Source organism: Poromitra crassiceps, assembly GCF_964638095.1.
Source record: "Poromitra crassiceps genome assembly, chromosome: 1".
Taxonomy (NCBI): Eukaryota; Metazoa; Chordata; class Actinopteri; order Beryciformes; family Melamphaidae; genus Poromitra; species Poromitra crassiceps.
In genome coordinates this window covers 62,774,884-62,794,547 of record NC_139623.1, presented here as the reverse complement: position 1 = coordinate 62,794,547, position 19,664 = coordinate 62,774,884, and the positions used below count along the sequence as shown (strand labels likewise).

Genomic DNA, 19,664 nt, shown 5'->3' with positions numbered 1-19,664 from the left:
GGCTTATTGAGGACAGGTGTGCTATGACTTTTCTAAGGGTTTGTGAAAGCGGTTTGGCCGCAATTCGCCATTAAGCGCCATTTTTTTTCCCATTGACTTGCATAGGGTTTCGAAAAATCTTGCAAAATCTTGCAGTAAATTAGCTGTAATTCAGAAACCATAACCGCTACAGCTACGAAACTTGGTAGGGAGGTGCACTGAGGGGTCTTTTACTATCCCCGAAAAAATTGCACCAATTGACCAGATGGTGGCGCTATAACAGCCCTCCTTACCTTTTGGTCCATAACTTTTGAACCGTAGGGTCTATCATCAAAATTATTTTTTCCCTGGATTCCTTGGGTGCTCCCGCATCTACTCAACTAGGCCACGCCCATTTCCGTCTGACTAGATTTTCCGCCATTTTGCATTTTGTCCAAAACCGTTTTTTTGACATTTCTCCTTGAAATGTTGTCCAATCTTCACCAAACCAACGCACACATCATGTGGGGACTGTCCTGCACAACAGTGATTTGGAAGTTTTTGAAAAAAACGCACCGTTGCGATATAATCCACTCCCAATCTTCTGTGGGTGGGGCCTATTTCACAAAGATCGTCCGATTCTAACCAAACTTGGTACAGGTGTGGACGGATGTACTCTGAGCCTATAGGATAAATATATTACACCAATTGACCAGATTGTGGCGCTATAACAGCCCTCCTTACCTTTTGGTCCATAACTTTTGAACCGTAGGGTCTATCATCAAACTTCTTTTTTCCCTGGATCCCTTGGGTCCTCCCGCATCTAGTCAACTAGGCCACGCCCATTTCCGTCAGACTAGATTTTCTGCCATTTTGCATTTTGTCCAAAACAGTTTTTTTGCGATTTCTCCTTGAAATTTTGTCCAATCTTCACCAAACCAAAGCACACATCATGTGATGAGTGTCCTGCACAACACTGTTTCGTGGTTTTTGAAAAAAAACGCACCGTTGCGATATAATCGACTTCCAAAGTTCGGTGGGTGGGGCCTATTTCACAAAGATCGTCCGATGCTAACCAAACTTGGTACAGGTGTGGACGGATGTACTCTGAGCCTATAGGATAAATATTGTGTTGAAGGTGGGGACTGGGACTTTTCCACTGGGAAACACCCACATCCCAGGTGTCTGGAAGGCAGCATTAGTCCCCCTAATTGCATGGGCAGGGACCTTGCAAGCCAGGCGGTGCATGGCGAGGACAGCAAGCACAATTACATTTTCGTTAGGAAATGTAGACCTTCTATTATTATTATTCCTCTTCTATCTGCCACAAAGTTTGGCGCGTAATAACTGCCACAATTTTTGCACCACATAGACATGCCACAACTCAAACATGCGGCTTATTGAGGACAGGTGTGCTATGACTTTTCTAAGGGTTTGTGAAAGCGGTTTGGCCGCTATTCGCCATTAAGCGCCATTTTTTCCCCCATTGACTTGCATGGGGTTTCGAAAAATCGTGCAGTAAATTAGCTGTAATTCAGAAACCATAACAGCTACAGCTACGAAACTTGGTAGGGAGGTGCACGGAGGGGCCTTTTACTATACACAAACAAATTGCACCAATTGACCAGATGGTGGCGCTATAACAGCCCTCCTTACCTTTTGTTCCATAACTTTTGAACCGTAGGGTCTATCATCAAACTTCTTTTTTCCCTGGATTCCTTGGGTCCTTCCGCATCTACTCATCTAGGCCACGCCCATTTCCGTCAGACTAGATTTTCTGCCATTTTGCATTTTGTCCAAAACAGTTTTTTGCGATTTCTCCTTGAAAATTTGTCCAATCTTCACCAAACCAAAGCACACATCATATGATGAGTGTCCGGCACAACACTGTTTTGTGGTTTTTGAAAAAAAACGCACCGTTGCCGTATAATCGACTTCCAAAGTTCTGTGGGTGGGGCCTATTTCACAAAGATTGTCCGATGCTAACCAAACTTGGTACAGGTGTGGACGGATGTACTCTGAGCCTATAGGACAAATATTGTGTCATCTCGCCTTTAGGGGGCGCTATAGCAGCATTCAGTACCTGTACCTTCTAAATTGTTTTATTTTAAAGGACGGCAGGAAATGCTGATTCATTGGAATTATGGCCAGCCTTCCTTCTTGGATTGACACTTGACACTTGACTTAACGCACGCACACTATTATGTAGACATCAGACACACCTATACCTGTATTACAAGTGCTATATCACTCAGGGTCTCACTCTCATAAATTGTACATATTATCTTTTGAGCAGCTGCAGCTCTTCTCTGTTAAAAACCAAATGCTAAAAGTGTACTGGAAACAGGAATCCGGTGAGATTTGACCAGATAAATAGAGTTTAAGAGCAACTCTGAGCAGGAGTGTTGCATGTTGAGTAGAGAGAATGATGTAGACAAAAATAAATTAAATTAAAGGTCCCATACTGTGAAAATCGGTTTTGATTGGGTTTTGTGGTTTGTATAAACTTGGGGGTGTTAACTAACATCTGTAAAAGTATGAAATCACTTACTACAGTCATTCCTCTCCCTCCCTGCCACAAGTGGGAGCCCCAGGAGAGGGCAAATCAGAGTGAATCAGAGTTCCTTGGATTTTCTACATCACTTGTCGCCAACCAATACAACAATTCACAGGGCCGCCCAGAGCCCGCCCCCTCACAGCCCCGACAGCTGCCTGCCGGAAACCTGTTGTGTTCATGTACAATGGCGGTCGGCATGGGAGGCCTGTGTGTTCTGTTAGCTGCTGTGTTACTGTAGCATGGAAACATGTCCAGAAAACAATGAACTGAACCCATGGGTAAGTGTCACCACTTTGTGGTTGTTCAGTTATATACAGCCAGCTGGGTTTGAAAACATAATGGAAGATATAGCCTAGTGTGAATAGCCTAGTGTGAATGGAGGCTGTTAGCCACAACAACTGTGCCTTATAGGCTAACCTCAGCCAGCCAAAACAAACACCTTGTCCCGGTGGCGTTAGGACACACGTAATGTTCATCAATGTTAGGGACTAGTTGCAACAAGCTAATTGAGCTAATGCTAGCGTTAGGCGTTAGTTAGCATGCTACCCAAGGAGCTTCTCTGGCTGACTGGACACATGACAACCGATCAGCAACTCTGTAACAAAACTAAAAGGGTAACGTTACTTTGGTGACCAGGGACTATTATCAGCACATTTGACTTCTAACACTAACATAATGGAAGATAGCCTACATTAGTTACTGGCTGATTAGATGGAGCCATTGATAGCTTTTCACTTGTGTGTTTGCAGCTCTGGTAAGCCTGCTAGTTTTGTAAACAGTTGTTGTCGCAACCATAAACATGAATGACACTACAAGGAATACTACTTCTCTGGAGGTTATCATGTCCTATTTTCCTTGAGACAGTTGGAGACATTTAGAATGCATGGTAATTATTGAGGCTGTAGTTTGCAGGTAATGTAGTTATAGATTGCAGAGATTGAGCCAACTTTCCCCTTTTTACTTCTACTCGCATAGGCACACCCATAACTACTTAGTCCCCCTAGCTGCATGGGCAGGGACCTTGCAAGGCAGGCGGTGCATGGCGAGGACAGCAAGCACAATTACATTTTTTCGGTAGGAAATGTAGACATTCTAGTTATTATTATTACGCTATCGATAATCGATAATTGATCGTTAATTTTCCCGATTTTCGATTATGGAAATTTTTCAAAATGAACATCCCTAGAATGGACTTTGTGAGGTCACAGTGACCTTGAACTTTGAGCTTTGACCACCAACATCTAATCAGTTCATCCTTGAGTAAAAGTTGAGGTTTGAGGCAAATTTGATGAAATTCCGTCAAGGCATTCCTCAGATATCGCGTTAACGAACATCGGACGGACTTACGGACAACCTGAATCCATATTGCCTCCGGCCTGGCTATTGCCGGCGGAGGCATAAAAATCGTTAGATTAAACGACTAATCGGGAGGGGGAAGTTAGATTCATCAAGAAGAAAATAGTCGTTAGGGTGTGTGTGTGTGTGTGTGAGAGAGAGTGTGTGTACCTGTGTCAGGGCTCTCTGTATGTCTATGCCCTGTCCCCAGGGGGCGGGGGGGTTGGCCAGACACTCCCCTGCGTTGCCGCGGCGACTGATGTCGATGTGCTGCCGCCGCAGGTTCCCGAACGCCATCGCCATGACGCTGACACCGTCATAGGTCAGAGCTCCTGTGTACTGACCAATCAGAGACAGGGATGCTGATGAGGTACAGTAGTATCATGTTGGAAGACACGAGCACAACCTATGCTCTTTTTTTCAGCAGGGGTGACCATCCCCCCCCCTCATAGTGTGTGTGTGCGTGCACGCGCACGTGTGTGTGTGTGTGTGTGTGTGTGTGTGTACCCTCAGCTTGCGGCGGGCTAGCTTCAGGTCCTTGCTGTCAAACTGGAGCCAGTCTTGGTTGACCTGGTGCAGTGTGGGGTCAGACACGTTCAGCAGCTGGAAGCCTGTCACATTCACGCCCAGCGCCCCAAACGCTGTCAAGTTCAGGTCCAAGAAGCCCTGACACACACGCACGCACACACACACACGCACACACACACGCGCGCGCACACACACACAGACACACACTTTGTTTACAACACTCAGTCAGGAAATTGACCTTTCTCAAGTCCTGCCCCTTTTCGCTCTGTGCTCCAATAACAGTTGAGTAAGCTTGGTACCTGGCAGATCCTCGGTCAACTTTCCCCTTTTCACTAGATAACGCTAAGGACACGTCTGTTCAAAGGTAACGTTACTAAGTCATATTTAGGGGTGCCACCGTTAACCAATCATCTATGGTCAATATCTGCCCTACCGATTGTCATGCCGATCTTTTTTTTTGTGGTAGGCTACAGCAGTATTATGGCAGTATATGTCACCCCCTTAAATATCAGCTTTTATAGCAGTATTATAGGTCTAACATTTCTATTGTACATGCATTTCATCCATCAAAGTCCTGGTTAACCCCCCCCCCCCCCTTTTCTTTCTCCTACCTCAATATTTACGTGATCGCCATGTGCTTTTAGTTAGCATGCATCAGACTGCATGTTGCCAGATTGTTTCCATAGTCCATTTGCTTGGGCGGTTTTGGGTGCATTTTGGTCGTTTTTGAACAGTCTTTGTGCTGGAAACAATTGCTGTATTTGGCAACCCAACCCAATGCAGAAATAACTTTTTGTTTCAGTCTTGCATTCTTGGTAGTTCAAGGTTCAATCAAAGCAACTGGCTAATGTTTAACTTCCATCCAGAACCATTTTTTACATTGTTTGGTGTGCAATCTGATGTTATAAGCAGGATAAAAGTAAAGACTAGCAAAACGAACTAAAGTACCATTACCAGGCAGCTAACTAAGGCTAACATTAGCTAGCCTGAGTGCAGCATGGGTTTCTAGTGAAGGAAACAATGTATGAGGAGTTGCTTACAGTATCATTCTGCTCAACCATCTGCTGCAAGGATTAGTCTATTGCTTCTACCACAAGGTATTTCATACTCACATACATTACAGATGACGTGTTGTGTCTGTCTCGCACACTTTCTAATGACACTGCCAATATGTTTCGGCTGTGTTTACATATGACCAACTCCACCAAAAATGGCTCACATGTTTTGTGTTATCAATCGGTTTTGGCAATCTGCAAATAAAAGCAATCGGAATTCTCTGCTCTCATATTTAGGCTGAAAATCTGCCGTTTCCGATCGATCGGTGCACCCCTAGTCATATTACATTGTTACAACGTTAAACAACAGCAGTAGCGAGCAAACTCCAAAAATAAAGTAAATCAAGGTGCAGGGCCAAGGTAGAACGTAAAAGGGAGAAAAGGCCAGCACTCAATGTCCTTTAGGCGTTTAATAGGTACAGCAGCAACAACGTACGTGTTTCAGCAGGGCCTTCATCAGCATTGTGCTGAGTCAGGCGGAAATGGCGTATAAATACAATCAAACCGGAACTACATTCGCTCCCCCCCCCCCCCCCCCACACACACACACACACTGCCCGGCTTTCTTCTGTGCCGGTGGCGCAAGGCACTCTGGAAGTTATGCTGACATGGTTGGTTAGGTTCAGTATTGGGGCAGCACGTCATCAGCTCATTGGAAACATGACAGAATGTGTATGGTAAGTCATCAATGTTACGTTTGGTCACTTCCAAATAGTGCATTACAACAATTTTCATTGAGGAAAAATGTCCAGTAACACTGTGTGACAGTGAGTCTACTTGCTAAGCTAGCTAGCGTTAGCTAGTTAGCCCACTAACGTTAGTGTTAGCTAGCCAAAATAATGTTACTGTAACCTCTCAATAGTCGTGGTGACTTATAGTTACTATACAACCCTCTTGGTTTTTGAGACTGTTATTTGAATGGTTTCAGGCTAGAGCGAGGTGCTCGGCGCAGCCGAATGACGTGCAACGCACAGGCCTTCTTGAGGCATCCACTCTGCCACTAGATGCCTTTGCCCCGGGAGGGCCTGGTGAGACGAAGGAGGAGAGCGGCCGGGAGACAACCCACAGTGCCTTAGAGCTTCCATGCACCGAAGGGTCTTGCTATGCTGCGATGCAGCACTAACTCTATTGCAGCGGATTGGGCGTGATCGGCCCTTCCGCGGGCAACGTTGCAGACAGAGTAGGAGGGCTGATCCGTGTGCGGCTGCTTCCGGGATGCGGGTCGGGGTCTTAATCGGCCTCGGCTGGGTCTAGTGGGCGAGGGTGTATGATGTTGAACAGACCCGAAACACCTTACGACCCCAGTTAACATCACTGATGATGCGTCCCAGCGCATGCTGAAGTATGTATATTTGTAACATATTATCAGATCTTAGGAGATAGTTACTATGCGCTAATTCAGTCAGGAGATGCTTCTATTGACAGCCCAGACCATTGACCAGAAACAAACAGTGGTAATCTGTTGAGTTGCTGATAAAATTTGAACAATCACTAGCCATTTGGACAGTGGACAAAAAAGTACAAATATTGCACCCTGCCTGTCACCTCTGTTCTCTCCTCTCTGTCTAGTGTGGATATTAACGAGCACCCAATCAGCCAGCTGCTACGTGGTCAACATCTACATACGCCAACCAGTAGCGTAAGGTTCTTGAAATTAACAGAGAATCGTGTCCTCTGCATTTGTATTATTGTTTGCAGTTTATTAGAATAAGAATGTACCAATTATTTATGGAGGATATTTATATAGAAACCTGCTAGTTGTAGGGTTCCTTCCTACACATTTTGAATTAAAAAATGTTTTTTCCCCAGACTTTCTTTTGAAGATTTTGACTGGTGTTCAATATGATTTAGGCAGACATCATGCCCCTGCTAACTACTGTACAGTTTTTCTCGAATGTCAGAACACATTTCAGGAAACTGCCCTCCGTTTTCACTAAACTCTAAACACAAAACACTTTTCTCAAGCTAGCTCCACAAAAACTTGCATTCTCTTTGCAAAACCAAACTCTCACTCCAAAACCCAAACTTTCACCACAAAACCCAGACTTTCACCACAAAACTATTGCTCCTATGGCCAAAACCAAACTTTGACAACAAAATCGTCCTCACAGCTTGCAAAAATGTAAACATTATTGGGTATCCATCACACACTTCAATAAAAATTGAAAACACAATGTTCAGGGTGTGATGTTCTAAATACCCCATCATCTGTATAGTAATCACATCTGTATAGTAATCAATAGTAAGTCACAGATTCTTTTTGGGGGAATTGAACCACATTTATTGATGACAACCTGTACTTTGCCATTCCATTTTTCTCGACATAAGAGATTTTCCCAAAACAAATATTTCAAAAGAGAGCAATAGCATACAGGGGAAATACAGTACAAAATAAAACATGTCACAAATTCTTGTATGTAAAGAGGTACTGTATATTGTGCAAGGTCACACGACTGCAATCATGGGGTCTGTGCAGGGGCCTGTGCAGGGGCCTGTGCGGGGGCCTGTGCAGGGACGTGTGCATCACGTCGTCGGGCGGGGTCAGGCCACAGGACCTCGTCAACATCGCAGGCTATGTTTTCCCTCGCCAGGCAGCGGGGGAAGAAAGCTCTGGCATGCCGGACCCAGCCTGGGTAAGCCCCCACAGCCACATCATCACAGGCCAGGTCCATGGCCCTGAGGAGGTTCTCTCTACTATACGGTTGCCGGTCATACACCTTCCACCGCCATGATGAGAAGAACTCCTCTATGGGGTTGAGGAAAGGTGAGTAGGGTGGCAGACATACATTGAGGAATTGTTGGTTTATATTGAACCACTCTCTTATCTGGTTGGTGCGGTGAAAACTGACGTTGTCCCAGATGATGACATAGATGGAAGGAGGCTGTGCTGGAACCGGATTCTGCTGCTCACGGTCATTCAGGATGTCTCGTAGCTCTCCCAGGAATGTGAGGAGACGTTGGGTGTTGAAGGACCCAAGGAGAGCATGCCTGTGGAGAAGCCCTTCCGAGGTCATGGCTGCACATAGGGAGATATTCCCCCCACGTTGGCCAGGAACGTCCACAATTGCTCTTTGGCCAATTATGTTACGGCCTCTCCTCCTTCTCTTGATGAGGTTGAAGCCAGCCTCATCCAGGAAGATGTATTGATGAGGTCTCATCATGGCGTCCAATCCGAAGATTCTCTGTGGAAATGAATAGAGTACAGGTAGTGTCACTTGCGCCCCCTGCTGGTGGTACTTGGAGGGATCCCTGGAATCTCAATGTTTTTTATGTGAAATAAACCCAACTTTAAAACATGTAGCCTACAGTAATACTATCAAAATACTAGGCTACTATTAATGAAAATAAGCTTGAGAATTTAAATGGGGTTTAAAATAACTTCCACATTGTTCTTTTTAGATTTAGGTTAAAAAAATCTGACGTTTCTGACGGACACAACTACCTGTTGCGCGTACACAATTAGCTGCTAATGTTACAAGCAAGAAGCTATTGATTACAAGAAAGCAGGCATGTTGCAAAATTGGCTGAAACAAACTGGAAAGAGACGTGTGGAGGAGTCCCGCAGCAATGAAGTTCAACAAGTGAACGAGGAGGACAGGTCAGTGAAACGAGCACAAGCCAGAAGCGCAAGAGCGGTTTGCAGCCACAACGCCTTCCAGTGATAACGCTAATAGCGTTAGCAGCGCTGAACCGAGTGCCACATGTGCTGCTAGTGGCTCCGTCAGCAGCGCAAGTGGGGAATCCACAAACAAACGATGCAAAACAGTGTGCAAATACAACTCCAGTTACATTAGGTTTAGGTCACTTTCACATATAAGCTGGTGGACTCGGTGCGATTTGGGGGGGTGAAGTTGCAACATTGTTGCGATTTTCATTTGGTCTGGTTCGCTTTCACACGGCAATTTGTCACAAACACCAAACTTTCTGAACAATGTCAGGTGATCAAAACAGTCACTCGTCTATTGGACAGAATAGAGAAGGGAAATCTCTCCTCTCCAGCAGGCTTCCTGCCTGGCTGAGGGCTGACTGAACAACACAAGTGAATCCGCAAAACACATACCATGGAGCAACACCACCTGCGATATTGGGATTTCTGGTTTTACTTTGGTGTTACTATCAAATAATTATTTAACAAGAATGTGCCCAATATGAGCAGCAACAGAGGGAGCAAGCTGTTGAACATGTCATGCTGCAGATGAGAGTAGCCTACATACCGAAGGTGATAGCCAAGCCCGACCCCAGCTGTTGAGAAATGTGATGTTGTTATGACGACGTACGTCACGACGCGGCGCACAGGTACTGTACACGTGTGCACGCCGCAGTGTTTGTTTTGCTCCCTTCTACCGTCTTCTACTCATGATGCACTGCATGAGTGCATCAGATGCACTGGCGCTACCTACAACCTACTAGTACCTAGGACGTCTTCCTCTAGTGATTTTAATATTGTGTGTGCCACCACTTTCTCTCCTGTGTCCCAGGAAATAAAAAAAAGTGTTCTGAAACACTGGCCCATTTTGCACAGTGACCCCCAAGTCGGCCATGTTTATATCAAGCCGCCTCTTTTCGCTCTTAAACTAGCTGGAAATTTACGAGATCGGCTAGTCAGAGCTGACTGCCACACACACGCCCTGTTCATTTTTTATCTAATTTACCTAATGGCAATTTTCCTTGTTCTAATTGTGTTCAGTGTAACGCTACTGTATGATCAGAGGTGGGTCCTTTTTACACCCACACTCTGGTAAAACGTTTTCTATTAATAGTAGAATTTCATGCAAGACCAGGTTTGTTGTGTATCTTTTAAAGTGTCCTTGGACTGTGTTAGAGAGAGAGCTAAAAATACACGTCAGAACACAAGAGCACTATTAGGAACAAAGACAAAAAGTTTTCAGTGGCGAGACATTTTAATTCTGCTGGCCATGATGTGTGTTCACTCAGGTTTCATTCTGCTGGCCATGATGTGTGTTTACTCAGGTTTCAGGGAATTGAAGTTGTAGCACCTTTGAAAAGAGGGGGTGATAGGGACAGAGCTCTGCTACTGAGAGAGGCCTTTTGGATCCATACGCTGCAGACCATATGCGATTCTAGTCTTTGCAAACAGGGGTAGCACCAGCAGCCAGTAGTGGCTCCAGCCAATTGTGGCTGGGGGGGCTAAGGGGGGGCTTAAATATTTACAGCGGGGGATAACTTTTTCTACATAGACAGTGGTTCTCTTCTCAACCTGTGGTACAGGTACCACTGGTGGTACGTGGGGGCCCCTCCCTCTCATACATTCATATGGTGGTAATTTCTCAGGTACTTGTGTAAAAAGGTTGAGAAACACTAATATAAGAAATAATCATAATATGATTGATAGGGTGTGAATTAGGCTCTACTATTAGACAAGGAGGGCCCACTGCTTTTCCATTGAGAGCCAAATCCCCAACCCAACATTATGCATGTAAGGCAGATAAATGTATGTTTATGTATGTATGAATCAGCACCGCTTAATTATAGCTTCATTGACACTCCCAGAGCTGATAAGAGGGGGGGGGGAGTAGCGATTGTCTTTTCTGATATGTTTCAATGTAAGCAGGTAACATTTGGAGACTTCTCATCGTTCGAATACCTTGCTGCTATTCTGAAATGCTCAACTACTGTTCTACTGCTGAATATCTATAGACCACCAAAATACTCAGGCAGCTTTCTCATTGAATTTGCTGATCTACTCTCCTTAATTTTCATGGAACATGACTGTATATCTATTGCTGGGGATTTCAATATTCATATTGATAACCCTAATGATAATTTTGCCAAAGAACTGAATATCTTACTTGACACTTTTGATCTGTCTCAACATGTTTCAGGGCCTACTCACAACCGAGGCCATACCCTGGATTTTGTTTTTGATACTTTTTATTTATAGAAGATGGTCCATTACAGTAGTCCTCACAAATAATGAGTAAAGGTACAGCAAAAGGAACATATGCTGATCATCATATCTACTGCATGTCCCCCCACCCACCCCTCAGTCCCCACACATTACCCTAAAAAAAAAAAAAAAAAAAAAAAAAAATTAAAGCAATCACAAACAAAAACCAAAAACAAAACAAGGAACATATACATTAATGTGTGCATACCTACATACATACATACACATACTCACATAGGTCCTCATTTTTATATGTATAGGACATTGTAGAATACATATCTACTTACTATTCTACAAGTGTTATCACCTAAATGCACTCTTACATTGCTGCAGGTCATATGGTTAGTGTCCTCATTCCTACATACCTATACAGTCACACCCATATATACAGCTATCCATCCATACACACACATGCCACCTCCATTCATACTTACGTTTCCACCTCCTCACGTACCCACATTCATCCACCCTGTACACACACACCCATATATATGTATATATATAGCAAAGTAAGCACAGAGAATGAAAAGGACAAAACAAAAGAAAATAAAGCAAAGACAACAAAGGTAAATGAAAGGGAAGAAAAAAGTTAGTAAAGCAAGAAAAAAAATAATTAAAAAAATAATAAGTGGTACATAGTTGGGTTTCACTCGGGGAGCATCTTAAAATATGCGTTTTTCTATATTTCTATATCCCCTCTTTTTATTATATTCCATCTTGTCTTAAACAGTTCCGTTAGGTTTCTAATGTTATGATTAATCCTCTCCATTTTATAAATGTCGCTAATTGTATTCTTCCATTTCGTAATTTGAGGTGGTTCTGGTTTCAGCCAGTTTTTTGTTATTTGCTTGAGTGCTGCTACTCTTAAGATTCTATACAGGTATTTATCCCCTTGTTGTAGAAGCAATTGTGGTGGTCTACCCAGTAGGAGTTGCTCAGGGCCCAAGTTAAGTTTGCACTGGAAAATGTTGTCCATAGTTTCGCCTATTTGGGTCCAAAATTGTTTTAACACCGGACAGGAGAAAAAAATATGTGTGTGGTTGGCGTCTGCCTCCCCACAATTCCGCCAACAGTCTGTGGTTATTTCTTTAGAGTATTTTGCTTGGATAACAGGCGTGATAAAAAAACCTAACTGAATTTTCCAGGAATACTCTCTCCAGATAAGAGAGCTTGTTGTTTTCCATGAGTTATTGCTTATGTCCTTCCATATTTCTGGGGTTAGCGTAAAGTTAAGTTATTTCTCCCAATTGGAAATTGCCTTGATTTCATGCCTTCTAGGTTTTTCTTCTATTATACGATAAATCTGGCCAAGAATATTTTTGGTGTTAACTTTACTAGATGTTTTTATTACACAGGTTATTAAGGGATGTATTTCCTTTGTTGTTTTGTTTAAGCCCATTTCTTTGATCAGATAGTTTCTAATTTGAAAATACTTGTAAAAGTTCGTTTTTGGTAAATTATATATTTTTGATAGATTTTCGAAGCTATCTATTCCTTTATCTGTAACTATTTGATTATATCGAATCAAGCCTTTGCTTGCCCAGTTTTTGAAAATGTTATCATTGAGGGTTGGTGTAAATTCCCTGTCCATAGCGATTTCTCTTAAAAATATCAAGTCCTTCTGAATTTCCTTCGTTTTTGTTACTTCTGTCCAAGCCTTTATTGTGCTCTTTACACATGTATTTTCAATTTTATCAATCTCCTTCTTTGTCATTTTAGCAGATATATACATGTTCCAGTATTTACCCATCTGTTGAAGTTCCATTTGTTTCCATTTTGCTATGGATTGATTACATAGCCAGTTGGTGATTGGTTTAATCAAAGCGGCATAATAGTAATTAATTAAATTTGGTAGAGCAAGTCCCCCATTTAATTTGGTTAATTTGAGTGTTTTCAATTTTATCCGAGGTTTTCTTCCTCCCCAAATAAAATTTGTGAGGGTTTTATCCCATTGATTAAAGATTTTTTTTGGTATGAAAATTGGCAGGTTTTGGAACAAGAAAGGAAATCTTGGCAGTATATTTGTTTTAATTACCTCAATTCTCTCTATTAATGATAGTGGTATTAATGTCCATTTGTTAAGGTCACGTTTAATCTGGGTCTCCAATGTTTCAAAGTTATATTGATATAAATTATTAGGCTCCTGACAGATCATCACCCCTAAGTATTTCAGTTTGTTTTGGACCCATCTAAATTTATATTTCGCTTTTATAGTTTGTGATATTGATTGTCCAACTACCATAGCTTCTGATTTACCCATATTTAGTTTGTAGTCAGATACTACACTATATTGTTTTATTTCCTCCATTACTGCCTCCAATGATTGTGGAATGTTAGTCAAAAAGAGGATGAGATCATCTGCGTAAATTGCCAATTTATGTTCTTCTTGTTCCACTGCCAATCCTTGTATTTTACAATTTTGTCTTATTTTCTCTGCAAAAGGTTCCATTGCTAAAATAAAGATGAGGGGAGACAAGGGGTCACCCTGGCGGGTGCCCCGAGAGAGGTTAAAGGAGTCTGATATTGTACCATTTACCCGTATTCTTGCCTTAGGAGTATTATATATAATCTTTAGCCAACTAATAAAAGTTTCATTAAATTTGAATTTTTGGCACACTTCAAATATGAAGGGCCAAGACACTCTATCAAATGCCTTCTCGGCGTCTAAGGTTAGGATAAGCATTTGTTGTTTTGATTTTGAAGAGTTTTCTATTATGTTCAGGGTTCTTCTGACTATGGTCCCTATCGTTGCATCGGCGCTGTTTCTAGGCCGAACGCCTGGCGCAGCTCAAATCAGTGGGCGTGGACCAGCGCACTTGATATCGTCGTGCTGGCGCTAGACGCAGCCTCAACCATTACAACCACGCCTTTTAAGCGTAAAATTATGCACCGTCATGCTCATTGGATAACTGCAATAAACGAATCCCACGCTTGCCTTTTTAGCTCCAATTCCAGTGATCCCGCAAAACCAGACGAAAGCCCTTCATCCAGTCTGTCTGTCATTATAGGCTATTATTCTGCAGTTTAAATACTGCAAGCATGTAAATATGCTACACTATAGCAAGATCAAAGTGAAAAGAATGTTCTAAATGCATCAGCTAGAAAAATATAGCCTATCCCTATATGATGAGATTAATTTTATATTGGTGAAAGTTTGTCCAGAACGATATCGTTTTCTCTCCCCTGCTGCAGGTAGAATGATGCACATAAATATACCCTACATTATGTAAAGTCATTGCATAAATGTGTTTTTATTGTAAAACTAAATGTGAGGTTGGGCGAAGTTATTGGAGGGGACATCACAGTATAGCGCATGACAGTAGAAAGCGTTCCGCAGCGTGTTCCGCTGTCACTTATCTAAATCACGTTAAAACGACAAGAGATATATATAGGGCCAGGAGGACATATATGTTTCACATAGGGTGGTGTATTCATTTCGATGTTTCATTTGGTCCAATATTGAAATGTGTACAATTGCAGGGTGTGTTACCATTACACATTAATTTAGATCGACCTTTTATATCTATTTCGCCTCATTTGGTTGCTATTTAGTAGCGAAATGGAGAAGCACAATGCATGCTGGGACAGGCCAGACAACTTACAATTTATTTTTCCTATATGGGAAGTGTGTTGTGCCTGTCTAAGCGAGGGAGTCAGAGAGAGAGAGAGAAGGGTGACAGAGAAGAGGCAGAAGAGCACTGGCGCACTGAATAGGCCTGGTTTCAGAGAGAGACAGAGAAGGGTGACAGGGGAGAGGCAGCAGAAGAGCACTGGCGCACTGAATAGGCCTGGTTTTCAAAGGCGCAAAGCGTTAAATTTAAGGCAGGTGCCAAGATATCAGTACGCCGAGATTTAAGGCCGACACGCCCACTTTGGCCCATTCTGGGACTGCGCCACGCCCATTCGGCCTAAAGCGCATTTGGCAGCCTAAAGCCATATTGATATCGTCCCAAAACAGGCGCAAGGCACGTTTTTTTGCGTTTAAGGCCCGTTTTAGCGCCGAAGGCTTGTGGGAGAATAGGGCCCATTGTCTCCTAGAGTTCTATTAGGAACAAAGCCAGTTTGGTCTGGATTTATGATCATGGGAGTAATAATTTGTAGTCTTTTTGCAATGATAGAGGTAAGTAATTTATGGTCTACATTTAATAAAGATATTGGGCGGTATGAGGCACAGTCTTCTAGTTCTTTACCTTCCTTATGGATTAACGTAATGATTGCCATATCCCATGTATTTGCATATTGATTATTCTCTAACGCCCAGTTGTAGGATTTGCATAGCAGGGGTACTAATAGCGATTGAAATTCCTTATAAAACTCATTTGTGAAGCCATCACTTCCTGGGGATTTTTCATTTTTTGTCTTTTTTATGATTTCTAATAATTTGGACTCCTTTATTGGGTTAGTTAATTGATTATTTTGTTCTTCTGTTACTTCTGGTAAGATAATAGTTTCCAAATATTTATGTATTTTTTCTATAAGATTTTCTTGTAATTCCGGAGTATACAGTTTCTGGTAAAATTTGACAAATTCTTTAGCTATTTCAGACTTTTTTATTAATATATTACCAGAACTGTCTTTAATTTTTAGGATCTGAGCTTTATTACTCTGTCTTCGTAACCTCCATGCTAGCGTTTTCTGGGCCCTTGGTCCACTATCATAATACTTTTGCTTAGTAAATGCAAGTGCTTTTTCTATATGTTCCATATCCAGAAGATCTATTTGTTTTTTAATTTGATCTATTTCATCTAATATTTGTTTATCTGATCTCTTTTTATGTTCTTCCTGAAGTATTTTCAGTTTGCTATTCAAATTATTTCTTTCCCTCTCTTTTTGCTTCTTCTTAAATGAGGAAAAGGCTATAATCTCACCTCTGATAACTGCTTTAGCCCCTTCCCAAACCATTAAAGGGGAGACTTCTCCATTATCATTAATCTCAATGTATTGTTTAATTACTGCTGCTATTTTATTTTTAAATTCTATGTCTTTTAGAAGGGAGTTATTTAATCTCCAGATTGATGCACCTTTTTCTATTGCTAAGGTTATCTCCATAGAGATTATGGCGTGATCTGATATATCTATTTTACCAATGGAGCATTGTTTAACTTTCTCTAACTCTGATCTATACATGAGAAAGTAATCTAATCTTGAGTATTTGTTATATGTTTTGGAGTAGTAAGTGTAGTCTCTTTCATTAGGATGTAATTTTCTCCAAACGTCTATAATGCCTATTTCTGTTTCTACCCTCTTCAGCAATGCTGATGTTTTCTCTGATTTATGTTTTATATTATATTGACAGTCTAATTTTGCATCCATGATCAAATTTAAGTCCCCGCCAATTATTGTTGTCCCCTTTGCCTCTGAAGTAATTAATGTTATCAATTTAGCGATTAATTCTGGTCCCTGCCCTGGTGGGTTATATATGTTTAGCAGTGTTATGTCTAAATCTTCTATTTTGCCCGTGACGAAAATATATCTCCCCTCCTTATCTGCAATAGTTTTTTCGACTTGAAAAGGAATATTTTTTCTGATTAATATTGCAACTCCCCTTTTTGCAGAGCAGTGAGATGAAAAGAAAACCTGAGCAGCTGCAAGTTGTTCCAATTTTTGATGTTCTTCTTTTGATAAATGGGTTTCTTGAAGAAATGTTATGGTTCCTCCCTCCCTTTTTAGTTTTAGCAAGATTGTTTTTCTTTTAATGGTTATTTAATCCATTCACATTAAGCAAGTTTATTTTAAGGTCTGTCATCATGGCGAGGGAAGTACATTACCTGCTTGATCTCCCTGGGGAAATCCATGGCTCCTCCTTTCCAATGCATCCACAAAGTTATATGGCTTCCCCTTGCAAACCCAACTATGTACAAGGATAAAAGAACTAACCTAGAATAACCTAACATAAGAAATAAAGCAAAAATAAACAAAACAAAAAAAACTAAAATAACCTGACCTCCATTAGTGCTACCACCTACCAAGGGTAGCATTTTGTTTTCCATGGGTAAAAAATACCACATGGATACTAGGGTCCATAAAAAGTTGGTACCCTTCTCTTGAAAAGAAACAAGACCATTGACAGCACATGACTGATGGATGTGTTGCATGGGCCTACTTTACCCCCCCTCCCCCTCCCCCCGGTCAATATATTTATTCTGCTATTGTGGTCCTATAAAACAGGAAAAAATAATATAACATTTATAATAATAATAGTGTTAAAGAGTCTATTAGATATATACCTTTTTAACTCCCCCCCCCCCCCCCCCCCCCATGTAGCACACACACACACACACACACACACACACACACACACACACACACACACACACACACACACACACACACACACTTCAATCAGAGCTGGTTTAGTTAAACATTTGAGACTATTCAAAGTCCACACATATATTTGTAATATGGTATGGTAAATCCATACCCTGGATTTAGTTATTACTAGGGGTTTTAAGTCCTCTTCTGTGTTGACTATTGATGTTGCGTTGTCTGACCATCTTTGCATCTTTTTTGAAATGGAAATCTCAGGCGAAATTCTGCATCCGTTAGATGCAAAAAGAAAGATTGCAGGAAAGCTGAGCATAAATGGCGGAAAACTAATCTTCATATTCACTATGATATTTACAAAGAAAGCCTTCACTCCTACAACCTCGAACTGAAAAGGTTCGCACTCTATTTGCCACAGTTGATAGACTGACTAACCCGCCTCTCTGTGTAGCACCTGAGTTTCTATCTACTGTCAAATGTAATGAGTTTGCTGCCTTTTTTACGGACAAAATTATTAATATCAGGCAGGCTATTAGTGGCTCCACACCAAGAAATGCTGTGACATTATCCTACCCGCAGATCCCTAGTTCGATAAATTTGTCCCAGTTCAGCGTTATCGACCACGACATCTTAGAGGATACTGTGCAAGGCCTTAAATCATCTTCGTGCTGTCTCGATACCCTTCCAACAAGCTTTTTTTAAAGCGTTTATAACTGTCTGTCGTCGGACCTATTGCAAATAGTTAATAGCTCCCTTTTGACCGGCACTTTTCCTGAGTCCCTGAAAACTGCAGTTATTAAACCCCTACTAAAAAAGCGTAGCCTTGATGCATCGGTAATCAGTAACTACAGACCAATATCTAAAAATCTAAAATCTTGGCGTTATTATTGATTCCGATCTCAACTTTAACTCCCACATTTAGTCAATCAGAAAATCAGCTTTTTATCATCTTAAAAATATAGCAAGAATTAGGGGATACATGTCCAGACAGGACCTAGAAAAACTAATTCACGCCTTCTTTTGTAATGAGTTACCCCCAACACTGCTGCTGAAACGCGTACGTTGTTGCTGCTGTACCTATTAACTCATTCATGGCCAGTTTAGGACTGCCAATATTTAGCACAGGCCAAAGATTTTCATAATTGTTGGTCATCTTTCAAGACCCACAGTAAATTATCTATTAGCACCAAAGTAATTTGCAATACCTCAAAATGAAGATGTACGTCTCTGGGTTCACCAGGAAAAAAAGTGAGCTTTTAGCATGTTCTGTACTCTACTTATAGCCATTTATATACACCCTGTTTTCACCAAAAAGGTCTCTCGGAGAAGAGAAACAGCAGAAAAGGCAATTTTTGTAAAAGACACAATCTCAGGCAGAACTCGCTCTCAATTCTTTTATTTTGAACTGTATTGACATCAGGCATGTAAATATTATTCATTATGACACAAATGACAAAAAAAAAATATATATATATATATATATATATATACATGAAGTGCTTTTTTTACATTCAACAATACAGTTTACTAAGTGTGAGTGAGTGTGCAGACAGACACACAGACAGACAGACAGACAGACAGACAGACAGACAGACAGACACACAGACAGACACACAGACACAGACACACACACACACACACACACACACACACACACACACACACACACACACACACAGAGAGAGTTCTTTCCACAGCTGCTGCTGGATCGCACCTCCTTCCCCCGCAAATTAGCATAGGAGGGGAACACCAAACTGGTTTGAGATCAGCATCTAGCCTCCTCTGCCTCTGCTGCATCGTTTTCCTCCTCTCGTTCGGGCTGGAACGAATGCTGCGACATACAATCCATGGCTGCGACACAGGTCCCAAAGCTTGGCTTTGGGACCAGGCGCTGGAACCGGATCGATCATGTTCGTCACGGGTTTGACTACTGCGAACAACTCAATCCAGGTTCGCCCTGCAGCAAGGCGAGCAGTGCAGCGCGCCGAGGGGCGTTTCAATGGCGTTTCTCCTCTCTACAAGGAAGCGCGTTTCTCTGTTTTTCCTCCTGCTCATTTCA

At 41.8% G+C, this 19,664-nt stretch overlaps 1 protein-coding gene across 2 annotated transcripts in view; it reads right to left on the bottom strand.

Annotated features, from left to right (window-relative positions):
- The window catches only part of LOC310786937 (glutamate receptor 1-like), a gene marked incomplete at its 3' end in the record, with an annotated part of 287,668 nt that overhangs the window by 110,230 nt on the left and 157,774 nt on the right, over nt 1-19,664 (bottom strand). For both annotated transcript variants that reach the window (XM_083648279.1, XM_083648280.1), the window contains 2 exons: nt 4,358-4,516; nt 4,022-4,189 (listed from right to left, as the gene is read on the bottom strand). In XM_083648279.1, coding sequence (XP_083504405.1) covers nt 4,022-4,189; nt 4,358-4,516 — 327 coding nt within the window. The remainder of the gene's footprint in view (nt 1-4,021; nt 4,190-4,357; nt 4,517-19,664) is intronic.